At 45.6% G+C, this 13803-nt stretch overlaps 1 protein-coding gene across 1 annotated transcript in view; it reads left to right on the top strand.

Moving 5' to 3' along the window:
* Positions 1–8421: 8421 nt before the first annotated feature.
* FBP1 (fructose-bisphosphatase 1) overlaps positions 8422–13803 on the top strand; it is a 36187-nt gene continuing 30805 nt past the window's right edge. The window contains exon 1 of the mRNA XM_056127355.1: positions 8422–8761. Coding sequence (XP_055983330.1) covers positions 8592–8761 — 170 coding nt within the window. The 5' untranslated portion in view covers positions 8422–8591. The remainder of the gene's footprint in view (positions 8762–13803) is intronic.

Genomic DNA, 13803 nt, shown 5'->3' with positions numbered 1-13803 from the left:
TCTGCCAAGAACCATGGGCAAGCTCTTCTCTACTGTGCAGGGAGAATTTTACAAAGCAGGAGACTTCACTGGAAAGAGTGCTGGAGCAGAAGGCAGTAGGGAGGCTATGCCCCAGGGTTTAGGGGTCCATCAGCATTCAGGGATGTCACAGGTTCAGTCAACTTGATTATACCCATATGTATCTTGCACACAACCTCTGTTAGGATGGATTAGAGTGCAGGTTTCCGGGACACTTACAGGCATTTTTTACAGGACATTGTTTCTTCTCTTCTGAGTCCCTACCAGGTTCTTTCCAAGTGGTTTTAGCAGCACTCAATGGTTCTGTGCTCAGATCACAATATCCTGTTATGAGACAATTAATACAAGAAGTTATTTTGTGCATGTCAAGGGTGTGGGTGTCAGACAGTGGTTCCCAACAAATTCTCAAGACTCCCCACCCCCGCCATTCCCCCAATTATTTTGTTCTGGACAATGACACAAATAATTTGTCCAACTTTAGTGGAGGGAAGGGAACATTGATGAAGCACATTGGTGCACAATTACTGTACGCCTGAAACTCAACCATGAATAATTTTAGAGTATCTCGCCCACACGGCAAAGCCTGGCAAGCTCCCCATGACATATTCAATATGCCAAACCCAGTAATAAGTCTCACAATGTTACAGGTGCCTGCTCGAGCAAATCGATGAACAACGGGAGGAGAGTGACAGTGACAGTGACAGTAGCTCATAGTGACTCAAAATTTTTTAAAAAGTGTCCAAATTTATAGCTATAAATTCACTAATAGAGTGAGATTTTGGAGGAAAGACATTCAAACGGGCCGAGGAGCTGTTCTGAACAATAGAGGGCAGCTGGATTATGGGAAAGAAAGAAGTTCAGGCAGAAACATGGGGCTTGGTAGACATAATGGTGGTTTTTTAATATATTGCTCAGTTTCTGATTTCTCATAAAATTGGAATCTGAGAAGGTTTTGAAGGAAGCACTGCTAAAACATCAGAGCCTTCAGGAGAGAGAAAACTTAAAAAACAGAGACAGTAGGAGACAAAAGGTGGGAAGACAGGAGAGCTCTTTCAGAAGAAGGGACAAGACTTGGCTGGATATGGGGACACAGGCATAAAGCAGGAGCAAGACTGCATCAAGGTGTTCATGATCTGACAAGTGACAATATTCCTTTGCCCAAATACCATCTCACATTTATCCCATGTGATGTCAGAAGTGTGATGTCCTCTAAGTAATCTGTACCTGTGTACTCAACTCAGTATCCTTCCCTCATACTCTGAAACCCTTTGATAGGACAGACCCTGGTGAAAAAAGGAACCCCTACTTACCTACTTCCTACTTCATTCTTTGTCAAGATCTCTGCTCCAACACATCTTCCGAACTCTACCCAGATAGTCATAGGGGCATTTTATTTGGTATCTCTTCTTCCATTTTCTCTCCACTCAATCTACCCAAAAGGTCACCGTTAGGAAAAGTTCAATGCTGTCACTTGTCAGAAAACTTTGATACTGTGGTGTTTTGGTCTGTGGTGTTTCTTTCTTTAACTCAGTTTTTGTTTCATTTTATTTTCTCTCTTCTTTATTGTTGCTGCACTAGCAGGAGTTGAACACTTGGCAGCAGAGCTTAGACAGTTGTTTCTCTCCTTAAGAGGCCTACACTCAGTTGCATGCCAGCACACACTTGGCTGCACTGGACCAGAGACCACACTTGGTGCCAGAAACCACACCTGGCGTGGTGGGAGCAGGGCTGGGTGGGGGAGTGAAGGGCAGTGCTAGAGACTGAACTCAAGGCCTCTTTCTTGCATGTGAGCCACTTACCCTGGCTCAAGAGCAATATTTTAAAACATTTCTGATCTGTCATGAGTCACTGCTTTTGTAGAACACAGTGAAAATGAATTTTAGGGGGCCAGAGGTAAGGTGCCCTGTACCAGAGGCAAGGTACCAGAGGTAAGGTGTACCAGAGGTAAGGTACAACAGGTATCTTGTACCAGATGTAAGGTACCATAGGTAGGGTACAACAGATAAGGTGCTTACCTTGCACATGGCTGACCTGTGTTCAGTCCCTGACACTCCATAAGGTTCTCAAGCCCACCAGGAGTGATCCCTAGTACACAGTCAGGAATAAGTCCTAAACATTGCTGGATGTGAGTCAAACCACCCCTGCCCATTTTTCTCTAGGAAAATAAAAATTAAAATACATAAAATAAAAGCCCCAATTTTGTTATTAGTAGAGGCTGGATAAAACTTGTTCTTTCTTTGTTTTCTTGCTTGGGGACCACATCTGACTGATACTCAGAGGTTACTTTGCACTCAGGGATCACTCCTGGTGATGCTGGGGACCATTTGGTATGCCAGGGATCAAACCCAGATTGGCTGTGTATAAGGAAAAAAGCCTTCAGTTGTGCTGCGCTCAAGGTCCGTGTCAGACTTGCTCTGTCAGGTCTCCTTTGACCCCTGTATTCCACTTACCACATCGAAGTCAGAACAGGCCTTTTCTATCTCAACACCCTCCCATGACTTCTGACACATTATGAATATAACCCAGAGTGTAGTTAAGTCTGGGAGGTTTTTAATAATAGGGTTCTTGCTTCCAACCTTATCTCTCACCCACCACTCAAGTCAAACTGGCATAGCTGTCCCTTGAACACACCGTCAGATGCTATCTCAGGGCCTTTGCACCTGAAGCTCTAGTTTTCCTTCTTCTCTTAGATGTTCTGCTGTGAGCTCTTTGCTTGCCTGATTCCCTATATCTTTTGTTGTTATTGTTCAGTCTAAATTTGAAGGACATTTCCTAAGATTTGCTTCTGCCTCATTGCCTGTTTGTTATATGTACTCTGTTCTTTGGAATGGTTTTATCTTTATCATGTGTTTGTGTTTCTGACTCTCCACCAAGAATTCAAGTGCCCACTTCTTGTACAGAGATGGAGATCATAGCCAAGCAAGTGGGCATATAGAAGATATTCAATAACTATCTGTTGAGTGAAAGAATGATTGATCCCAGGTGTAAGTAGCAGCTCCAGAGCTACAGAGTAGACAATTCAAAGAGATTTTTGAAGTTAGAGTCTACAGGTAAAATCAGAGCCTCCTCAGAGAGGCTTTGCAGGGAACTAACCAACCACTTGGCACATGGGGTTGGAATCAGCTAAGAGCTGGAGTCTTGGCTCTGCTTCTTTCCAGCTGGACATGAGCTTTGAGTAAGTTCTTTAACCCTCAGTTCACTCATCTCTGAGGATGGGAGCACTCCAAAGCCATCACAGAGTGGTTCTGGGTTCATTAGAAGTTCAACCTGCATCTCTTATCTTGTACTGAACATTAATCAAGTGCTAACTTGATATTAGGTGCTATTCTTCTAAAGATTACAGTCCTATGTTCAGTTTATCACCTGCATGAGGACAACAAAGTCACTGGAGCTAGGGGATGCACAAAAGGGGGTCTGTGCTGCTACAATCCCTCTGTCCCAAGTAACCACATGGCACTTTTTTCTCTGCTACAGTAAAACCTTGTGTGGGAGTGAAGTCATTGGGTACAGGAAGTGGGTGGTGGGAACAGAAACTTCTCAACTTCCTCCTCTGGCAAGACCAGGCCCAGCCTCCCAGGTTAGGAGACAGTGATGGAATAGATGATCAGCATTTTTCCAAAGAATTTAGAGCTGTCATAAATTCTGCAATACTGTGTATTGCACACACCAATTGCATTTGCAATGTTGTGTGATGTGTGTGTGTGTGATATGATGTGTGTTTGGTGATAGAGAAGGAGGAGAAATCAAAGTAGTAGACAATAAGCTGCTCTGTGACTCCTGGGTAGATGTGGCAGGGGAAATTTCCTGCAGGGAGCTTTCTGGAGGGACCTGCCTCCCTCAGGTGCTGCACCTCCCTCCACCCAACACCTCTGCCATGGGTTTATGCATTTTAACACAGGAAAGGAGATATAATTGCAATGTAGGGCAATAAAGACTGAGCCTCTCTGTTTCCATTATCCTTCAATCTCTTCTTGATGACAAGGAAAATTCTTTTGTTCAAATGGAAACAAGTAGCACCTACGTACCAGAGGTGAGGCACTATCTGAAATACTTCTCTTGCACAGCTGAATGGTCACATGAGTTGGCTAAACTTATTAGCTCCAAATTACACTTGAGCAAAGTATTACTCACAGGTCTATAATTTGCACAGGTTTACCCAGCCAGTAGGTGACTAGGACAGGACTTAGGCCCTAGCTATCCAGTTTGAATCTATGCACTCCGTCACTGTGTGAAACAATCTGTTCCTGGGGGAATGGTTTGCTTTATAGGCGGTAAACTTCATAGCTGATCACAGGAAACAAAATGTGAACCTACAGTGGAGTTCGTGCACAATTCAATCAGCTAATCAGTGGCTGAATAAATAGCAGTACTCTGTGTAAACTCACACAAAGGGGGCGCGACACTCAGCGGCAGCTCTATCTCTCCCACGTTCGGTAGTCTCACCCTTCTCCCACCCCGGGGAGGTCGATGGTGATGATCAGGCAGAGGAAGGAAACGAGGGCCAGGCTGGTTGGTATTAGTCACAGTTTATTCCAATCCTCTCTCCATCCAAACCAGTCTCTCTTGTCTGTTTCTGCTCCCCCTATGCCCAATCTACAGTCTCATTATATCTCTCTCCATCAGGAATTGGGGGAACAATTACACATAGGTGCGGTCACAATCAATAGGGGTAGAAATCTTAGCCTCAGGGAAAGCTGCTCCTAGGACAGATCCTTTCTCAGCAGGAGGACCCACCCTAGAGCAAAACCCCAAGGGTGTGACTCTCCTCTCCTTGTCCAACAAGCATATAAGAACATATAATATAAATCATTTTGTATGGATACAGTAAGAAATATCTTAAACTTATAGAATTGCTCTCCTAGGGCCATCTCGATCTCAGACTACAGTGCTCAGGCCAGATAGTCTTTCCCACCCCTAGCAGAATCCTAGTCTTGTCGTTACCTTTGGATCATGACAGCATTTGTCTATGATCAATCTCTTAACTTATAGTTAAGAATCGTGGCACTTTGGCCTGGCCCATTTCGATGCCAGGGTAGCTCACCACTTGCCCTGGGTCCATTCAGTCCCTCATCGGGACCCTGCTTTTGGGGTGTTAGGAACTAAGGGCAACTGAGGCTTAAGTTGAGAGAGCAGATGCCCGGGAGTGAATAATATTCAAGGCCAATCAAATCCTAAGTTACAAAGCATAATGTTAACGGTCTTCCTGTATCTGTACAAAAGGACATTGCTTTAAGGTCATGGTCATGGTCATGGTCCTCCCGTTGTTCATCGATTTGCTCGAGAAGGCCCAGTACCGTCTCCATCATGAGACTCGTTGTTACTGTGTTTGGAATATTGAATACATCACAGGTAGCTTGCCAGGCTTTGCTGTGAGGGCGAGATACTCTCGGTAGCTTGCCAGGCTCTCCGAGAGGGGCAGAGGAATTGAACTCGGGTCAGCGATGTTGGCCGCTTGCAAGGCAAACACCCTGCTGCTGTGCTATGCTTTAAGGTAAGCTGTTCATAAGGCATAAGGAGAGGAGAAAGGCAATATTTCACTCATACATATAAAGTCATACATATAAAATTTCTGGGAAACTGATCTTACAAATTAACAGAGTCTGATTAAGGGGAAAACTGATTAACTGGGTGGGGAAGAGAGCATAGGGAAGACTGTTTACAGATAAACACAATGGAGTGGAAGTGTCTCAGGAGCACTGTGATGGGTGTAACCAGATTGATGGGTGTAACCAGATAAACCTAAGCTTCTTGCGGAAGAAGGACAAAGCAATGTCACCCTACATCTCCCCCTTTTCTGTTTACAAAAAACACAAAAATTTGAAATAGAAAGAGTAACGATTACAAACAAAAAGGTCTCATTTGATCACAATTTGAAGAGTTGTTTCTGCGACAGCAACAGTATTAACCTAAAATATTTGGAGCTATAATCCAACAGTACTCCTACATTAAAAAAAAAATGTGAACCCACAGAAGTCTTTTCTATGTCAGGTCTTAGTTTTGCACATGAATAAAATAAACCTGGACAAATTGAGTAACAGGCCAAGGTCTCCAGACGGGAACGGGGAAACCAGCAGGCCTGCCCAACCTCAATTTTTACTTCCTCAGTTCTTACCAAGGAATTTTCAAGAAATTAAATTTCAGAAGAGCTTGTCTGCATAACGTAATTCTTCATAATTTGACTGCAAGCATCAACATAGCAGGTAACTGAGTAAATCCAGTGGTCAGTTTTCAGGACTTATTTTGCTGCATTTAGCAAGTGGGCCAGCTTGGGTCTTTGACTCATCGCCTTGTGGAGTCCACATCTCCTGGTTCCTAATCTACATCTGTGGGGGTCTTTCTCCCTGAGTGGCTCCCAACACCACTCATCAGTGAGAACTTCCAATTTAACTGGTGTGGACTTCTCTGAACTCCAGATTTATATATCTAACCTGATATTCCATACATGTCTAATAAGCATTTTCAATTTACTAACCCACAATCACTGCTATTTTTCAGTTGTGTTTGCATTTACTCTTCTGTTAGAAGATCACTCCATCTTCCCAGCTTCTCAGGCTCTCTTAGAATTATCCCAAACTGCCCTTTATCGTATCTCTTCTGCCAACAAATCTGTCCCCTCTCTCTCCAATAGAGTGTAGCCACTTCTCAGTACCTTGACTGCGATTTGCTTAGGCCATCATCTATCAGCAACCTCAGGTTCTTCTTCTCTTAGAAGAATACCTGTCTTTTCTCTACTTTTTTCATATTGCAGAATCTTATTTTAAGAAAATTTCTAATTTACCACCATGAATACATAGTCACAAAGCTCTTTGTGATTGGGTTACAATGTTCCAATGCCAGCCCCTTCACCAGTGTCCAATCTCCCCATGTCCCCAGTTTCCCTATCCCGCCCGCCCCCCACCCCTCCAACCTGTGTCAACGGCGGTCACTTTTTCCTTTTCCTTTTTCCTTTTCAGCACTGGGTTTACAATACTCTTACTGAAAGGGCATAATGCATATCATTTTACCTCCGTTCAGCACTCAGTCTTCGTCCTGCATCCATAGGTACATAGAGGAAAACAGGCATGATCAGAATACAGCCCACAGACTATGGAAAACTACTTGCCCACCACTCATATGATAGAGTTGCTATCCAAGATACATAAAGCGCTGATAGAACTTTATAAGACAAAACATTCAACCCTATGAAAAACGGGGGTAAAGAGATGAACAGAAATTTTCCTAAAGAAGAAATACAAATGGCCAAAAGACACCTGAAAAATAATTCTCTAATCATCAGGTTTACTCTTAATAAGTTTGAAAACAAATGGCCTACCATTTCTCTTCTTTATTAAACACTTATCCCACCCTCCCTGTGGTTTGCCCCTTAGTTAAATTCATACCTTAGCCCTCCAGCTGTCACACCTACATCCTCCCCCGCCTTCTTGCACCAGAATTCTCTACCTCACTTCTGAATAGTTGTGCTCTAACTCTACTGGTGAGCTGTTCCTCAAACATACCACATGCTTGCTCACCTCAGGGCCTTTGCACTTGCTCTTCTCTGTGTAAAGCATTCTTCTACCACCTCCATCGGTTCCTTCCTCATACCCACCACCTTCTCTGTGAAGGATTCCATGCTCTGTTTTATTTCTCTGGCTGTTTCCTGTTTCATTCTTCTTTACAATAACATGCTTGTGGCTCATCTAACATGCTAATCTATTTCATATTCAGTTTCATTGCCTCTGTTAAAAATGCAGGTACAAAGAAGATGAGAATCTTCTCTTCTCTGTCAAGGCTCTGTCACTGTCCCGGCTCAAGGTAGATATTTGGTATATTCTGTCAGAATTCAATGTATGAATTACCTTAGACGACAGAGTAGAGCTCGGACTGTCACCCCGACCCTCCAGCGTCACCCGCAATGTAGTATCCAAGCAACATTTCCCTGTGTCTGTGCCTGTGCCTGTTCTCTATTCAGAATGCAGATATTGGTACTAAGGAGCGACAGAACGACAAGAGTCTGGAGAAGCAGAAAGAGGCCTCCAGCTCCAGGCAGGGCCAACAGACACCCGAGGGTGGGACACCCACTTCTCTACAGCTATCCACGAGAGCCTGGGACCTGCCAGGCAGGGTACAAGGAGGAAAGAGAGGACGGGCAGGAAGGCCGCGTCTGGAGGGCGCCTGGGGAAGAGAGAGGCCCCTCGAGGCTTCCCCATCCCGGCGGGCCGGTTCGAGCACGTGGACGCCCCATCCGATTCTCTGTGGGGTCCGGCGAGGCCTGCGCGGAGAGGTCGCGCTGTGACCCTGGGGAGAACACTGGCAGCCCGCGAGGCGCGGCGTCCTGGGCGGGGCGGGGCGACGCGGGTGTCCCCGAGGCGGGGCGGGGCGGGGCGGGCACCAACGCCCGCCGGGTCCCCAGTGACAGCGCGGCCGGAGGCGCCAGTGGCACTCGGAGTGGTGCAGTCCGCAGTCTACGCGCCCTTCCAGCCCGGCCCGCGGCGCACCTGAGCGCATCTGAGCACACCTGAGCGCACCTGAGCGCACCTGAGTGCACCTGCCCGGCCCGCACCGCACCTGTCCGGCCCGCACCGCGTCACAGCATGACTGAGAAGACGGCCTTCGACACGGACATCGTCACCCTGACCCGCTTCGTCCTGGAGGAGGGCAGGAAGGCGCACGGCACGGGCGAGCTGACCCAGCTGCTCAGCTCGCTGTGCTCGGCCGTGAAGGCCATCTCCACTGCCGTGCGCAAGGCTGGCCTCGCCGACCTGTGAGTGCAGCCGGGGCCGCCGCGCCCCTGCCCCGCCGCGCGCCCCCACCCCCAAACCCGCCCGTCCCTGCGGGAAGGGGCAGCGCCAGGGGACAGTCGCACCCCTGCCCCGCCGCGTGCCCCACCAAACCAGCCGGTCCCCGAGGGAAGGGGCTGCGCTACGGGACAGCCCCACGCACCCCTACCCCACCGCGCGCAGCCCCCCAAACCCTCCCGTCCCCGCGGGAAGGGGCAGCGCCAGGGGACAGTCGCACCCCTGCCCCGCCGCGTGCCCCACCAAACCAGCCGGTCCCCGAGGGAAGGGGCTGCGCTACGGGACAGCCGCACGCACCCCTGCCCCGCCGCCGCCCCTCCAAACCCGCCTGTCCCCGCGGGAAGGGGCTGAGCCAGGGGTCGTGCTGCGGGTGCCCTCCCCTGTGTGCAAGGCTTCCCCTCTCTGGATGGCTCTGCTGGAGGGAGGGTCCCGCGAGAGGCGCAGGCGGTGCAGATCGAGTGCCTGGAGCCACTCTGAGCGCAGAGCGCGGCGCCTGGCCCGCGGGGTGGGAGGGGTGGGGGGGTGGGGGTCAGAGTCCTCCGGAGCGGGAGCCGGAGGCCGGCTCCGACCCACGCTTGGGGAGAAAAGGAACCCCAGACAGCGCCCAGGCCAGGGGAGCTCCACTACTGGGCAGGCGGTGCTGCAGCGCAAAGTGCTGTGTTGGGTTGGTCCTCGATCTCGAGGCCGGGAACTGGCTGTCACCCGCCCCACACTCCCTCCCGGCGCGTCTCAGGCCAAAGATGTGGCGCTGCCCAGCACACTCTGGGTGGTCCGAAGAAGCCCCCTGCGAGCTGCTTCCGCTCGCCCCTCCCTGTGAACAGTCAAGATCTGCCACTAAGGCATAGGTCGGTGCCACACTGAGGAGGGCCTGCTGAGCGGGGAGAGGACGGGCACAGCCTGGGAGGGGGGATTCCCCTGCTCTCTCCCAACCCCGCTTCATAGTGCTCTTCTGAGAGATGTAGGAAACTGTAACGTCTTTAGTTCAAATTTTAATTTGTAACGAATAGAGGTAACCTCACAGTTTTACCTGTGTGTGTGTATGTGTGTGTGTGTGCGTGCGTGCTTGTGTGTTGAGTACTTGACATTTCTTGTATTAAAATATCAGCATTATTCATAACAGCAAGGTTGACTCAGGAATGTAAGATGCGCTTTGAAGTTTATTTTTTCCACCTTTCGAAAAACCTTAGTAAGATTTTGATGTTGGGACTAGACAAAGGTACTAAGCTTATTTATATAATGTATGTACCTTATTTTACTAGATGTCTGTGAATGCAATATTTTAAAATATTATTGTTATAATCCTTTAATAAGTTGTACTTCTTGATAGAGATTCAAACTTCTCAAAAGAACACAAAGGGAATGGTGAAACTGATCTATATTCATTTGCTGCTGTTTTCCATTAATGATTTAATGGATATTTTCCCAGATACTTCTTTATACTCTTATAAATTTATACAGAGATATGTATTTACATAGGCACACACAATAACAAATAAATCACGCCTCATTATTCTGTAGATGGGTTCCATTATTCAGTAGCATATGATGAACATTCTTCAATACCAGGACATATAAATTCATCTCCTTCCTCAACTGTTACAACATTCCATTGTATGGACATTTATGAGATGTTTGACTTTCCCAGTGTTTAGACATCTTATAGGTCTTTGTCAAACACTTTACCTATGAAACAGAGTAAGCGCGTTGCTGATGAGGAAAAATTAGAACCTATACATGTGAAGTATTTCTTGTGAATATAAGTGTTGGGTTGTGTCAATGTGACATGAATCAGACTGGCACCAATAAGATAGAATCTCAAGCTAGGTCTCTAAATTCCATTCATTATCGGCTTCTCTGTCCTGGATGAAAGGTCAGGGTACCTAAAAACAGTAGCTTAGTACTAAAGATTTGCCCTAGTCTGTATCCGGAGAGACAAGATGATTTCAGATTTGCAGAAACCTCAAAAGAATCAGTTATGGTTCTCAGCCATGATATCCCTCAAGAAGGCATCTACGCATTAAGCATGAGACCTTCTTTAAAACAGCAGTTGGTACTACAACTTCTGTAATTACTCATAATAAAATGCTCATTGAGTCCTAAGTTAACAGTGTAAATTGAAAAAACTCAGAAATCACCTTATCCAACCCCTCTTTTAGAGTTTGTAACCCTGGGGTCAGGTGACCTGATGCATGGCTTTTTCTTTTTTCACCAAATTCCATGTCTTCCTTGATTTTGCAGAAATCAGCTAGAGCTCACCTATTAGTTAAAATTTTTTTTATTTGAATTAAGAATTGCATCCCGTGATGTGATCTATTTTATCCGGGAACTGGTCCTCAAAGCATCAGCTGTGTAGGGCTCCCCTCCCTGAGGAGAGAAGAGGTGATGTTCTAGGTCAAGTGCTGCCAGCCTTCTGCTCACTTGCAGCAACAGTCAGCAACTTGCTACTTACACCAATGCAATCCTGGTTCAAATCCAAGTGTTCCCCTATTTTGTTGTTTTCATTTCTTCTGGGAAAACTGTCTTCTAAGAGTATATTTTTTTATTCATTAGGTATATGAAATTAAAGAATTCACTGGTTCCATTCAGTTCCATAGACATTATTGAATATTTACAATGCATAAAGTCCTAGAAGAGAATGAGGTGAAATGAAATTGGCTTATGCTGCACGCTCACATGTGTGTGTGCACACACACACACAGGACTTGGTATAGATTTAGATATAAAACACAGTAGAGATTCTGCAAATGCTTTCATTGAGGTGCCTGAATATGATGTGCACGGACAAATTAAGGAGCATCATGATGGGGGTTTACAATGAACTGGAAAAGATTGTCACCAAGCCTCATGACTAAAAGCATTTTGGACTAGCTCAAGGTATAAGTAAAGATACGAGTTGGGAAAATGCTCTGGGAAAGTGCCTTATTTGGTTTGATGAAAGCAGAAAGCCAGAATGCTGAGGCCTTTTTGAAAGTTGAATTGTTGTATCCTTTATGTTTAGAGGTGTGCAAAGAGGAGAGTATGGTGGGTGATGGCATGATAAAAATCGATATTAGAAGATATGGATGAAGCCATTGAGTTGGGGGAGAAAAGACTAAGACAGGAAGTAGCATAATAGAAAAAGCAGAGCTATCAAAGTAATAATCAGAACAAGATTATTAAAGAAGAGGAAGAGAGTTGGAAAGACAGTGCAGTGGGTAGAGCGTTTGCACACTATGCGGCCAATGCAGGTTTTCTTTTTAAAGATTTTATTATTGAATCACTGTGAGATAGATCTTTGTAAAGCTGTTCATAATCTTGTTTTAGTCATATAGTGTTCCAACACCCGTCCCTCCACCAGTGTACATTTCCTAGCACCAGTGTCCCCAGGTTCCCTCCCGTCACCTCCCCTGCCCCAGCTTACCTCTATGGCAGGAATTTTTCTTCCTTCTCTTTCTCTCTTTTTCTCTGTCTCTCTCTGTCTCTGTCTGTCTATCTCTCTCTCTTTCTCTTTCCTTTTAGGCATTCTGGTTTGCAGTACAAATACTGAAAGGTTATTCTGTATATCCCTTTACCTACTGTAACCCTCAGTACTTGTCCAGCATGATCATTTCCAGTATTATTGTCATCCTGGTCCCTTCTCTATCTTACCAACCCTCCACCCCACAAACACTTGTGAAAACCCAGGTTTTACCTCTAGAATCCCTTATAGTTTCCCTGGCCCACTATAAGTAATTCCTGAGGACAGAAGAAGGAATAACCTCTGAGCACTGCTGGGTGTGTCCCAACCCTCCCCCTCTGGAAAGGAAGAGACATAGGAGAAGTCTGATGTGGACTGGATGAGAAGAACAGAGAGATACTGTAGTGGATAAGGCACATGCCTTGAATGTAGCTAATCTGGGTTCGATATCGAGCCCCGTATATCCTACCAATCGCTTCCAGGAGTAATTCCTAACCATAGGACCAGGAGTAACCCCTGAACGTTTGCTGGTTTGCCCCTCTCCCCCCCCCCCCCCACACACACACACCAAAAAAAAAAAGACTGGATTTGGCAGAACAGAAACATTTGGACCTTAAGAACACATTTTGGAGAGCTAGATTCAAATTCTTTGCTCTGACATTTAATTCCTGCAATTGTCAGAACAGCACCACACCTCAATTTTACATCTTGCAAGATGGACACAGCTTCTTTTCTTCAACCTCAGAGTGTTATGACAGGATAATCCGACTTTATTAAGTGAGTACTGTTCTCCTATTGTTCATCGACTTGCTCAAGTGGGCCCAGTAATGTCTCCATTTTTTGAGACTTGTTGTTACTGTGTTTGGCATATTGAGTATGTCAGTAAACTGAAGGTTGTTTTCAATCAGTTTGTACCATTATATATTTAATTTTTCATTCATTAATAGTGACCTACACGTGAGTCATGCAGTAGGTATGTATTCCAGACAAGATCATCATATGATATTGAGACTTCACTGGTTATGGATACCTTATCACATCATGTCCTTCATTTGGTGATCAGAAAGGCAACTTTAATGCATATGTATATATACATATATTTTTATGTATATATATGTATAAAATTTTTATGCATGCCCTATATATAAAAATTACTAAGGGTACTTTTAATTGTTTGATGGAAGAAAATAAAAAATAATTTTCATTTTTAATTTTTGAATCACAGGTTGACTAATACAGCCTCCAAATTCAATTTTCAAATACTAATCTTCAGATTCAGAGTTTATGACTTTTGACTGCAAACTTTAAAGAAAGTGTCTTGCAAACTTTCTTCCATTTGGGGCACACCTGGAAGTGTTCAAGGGCTGCTCCCCTGGAGCTCTGGGGACCTGTGATGATCGAACTTAGTGATACTCCGCCTCTCACTTTGTCTAGTGGGGTCTTCTGAGAATAGGCTCTCCTATTCACTCCCTTTGTGGGTGACCAGCATCAAGGGAAAAAGCTCCTGAAGTTAGGTAAAAATAAATAAATAACCCAGGGAACCATAATCAGTTATTCCTGAATTCTTCCTGA

Source organism: Sorex fumeus, unplaced genomic scaffold, assembly GCF_029834395.1.
Source record: "Sorex fumeus unplaced genomic scaffold, SorFum_2.1 ptg000063l, whole genome shotgun sequence".
NCBI classification, from domain to species: Eukaryota; Metazoa; Chordata; class Mammalia; order Eulipotyphla; family Soricidae; genus Sorex; species Sorex fumeus.
The sequence above is the reverse complement of the archived record's forward strand: the minus strand, read 5'-3'. Positions and strand labels throughout refer to the sequence as shown.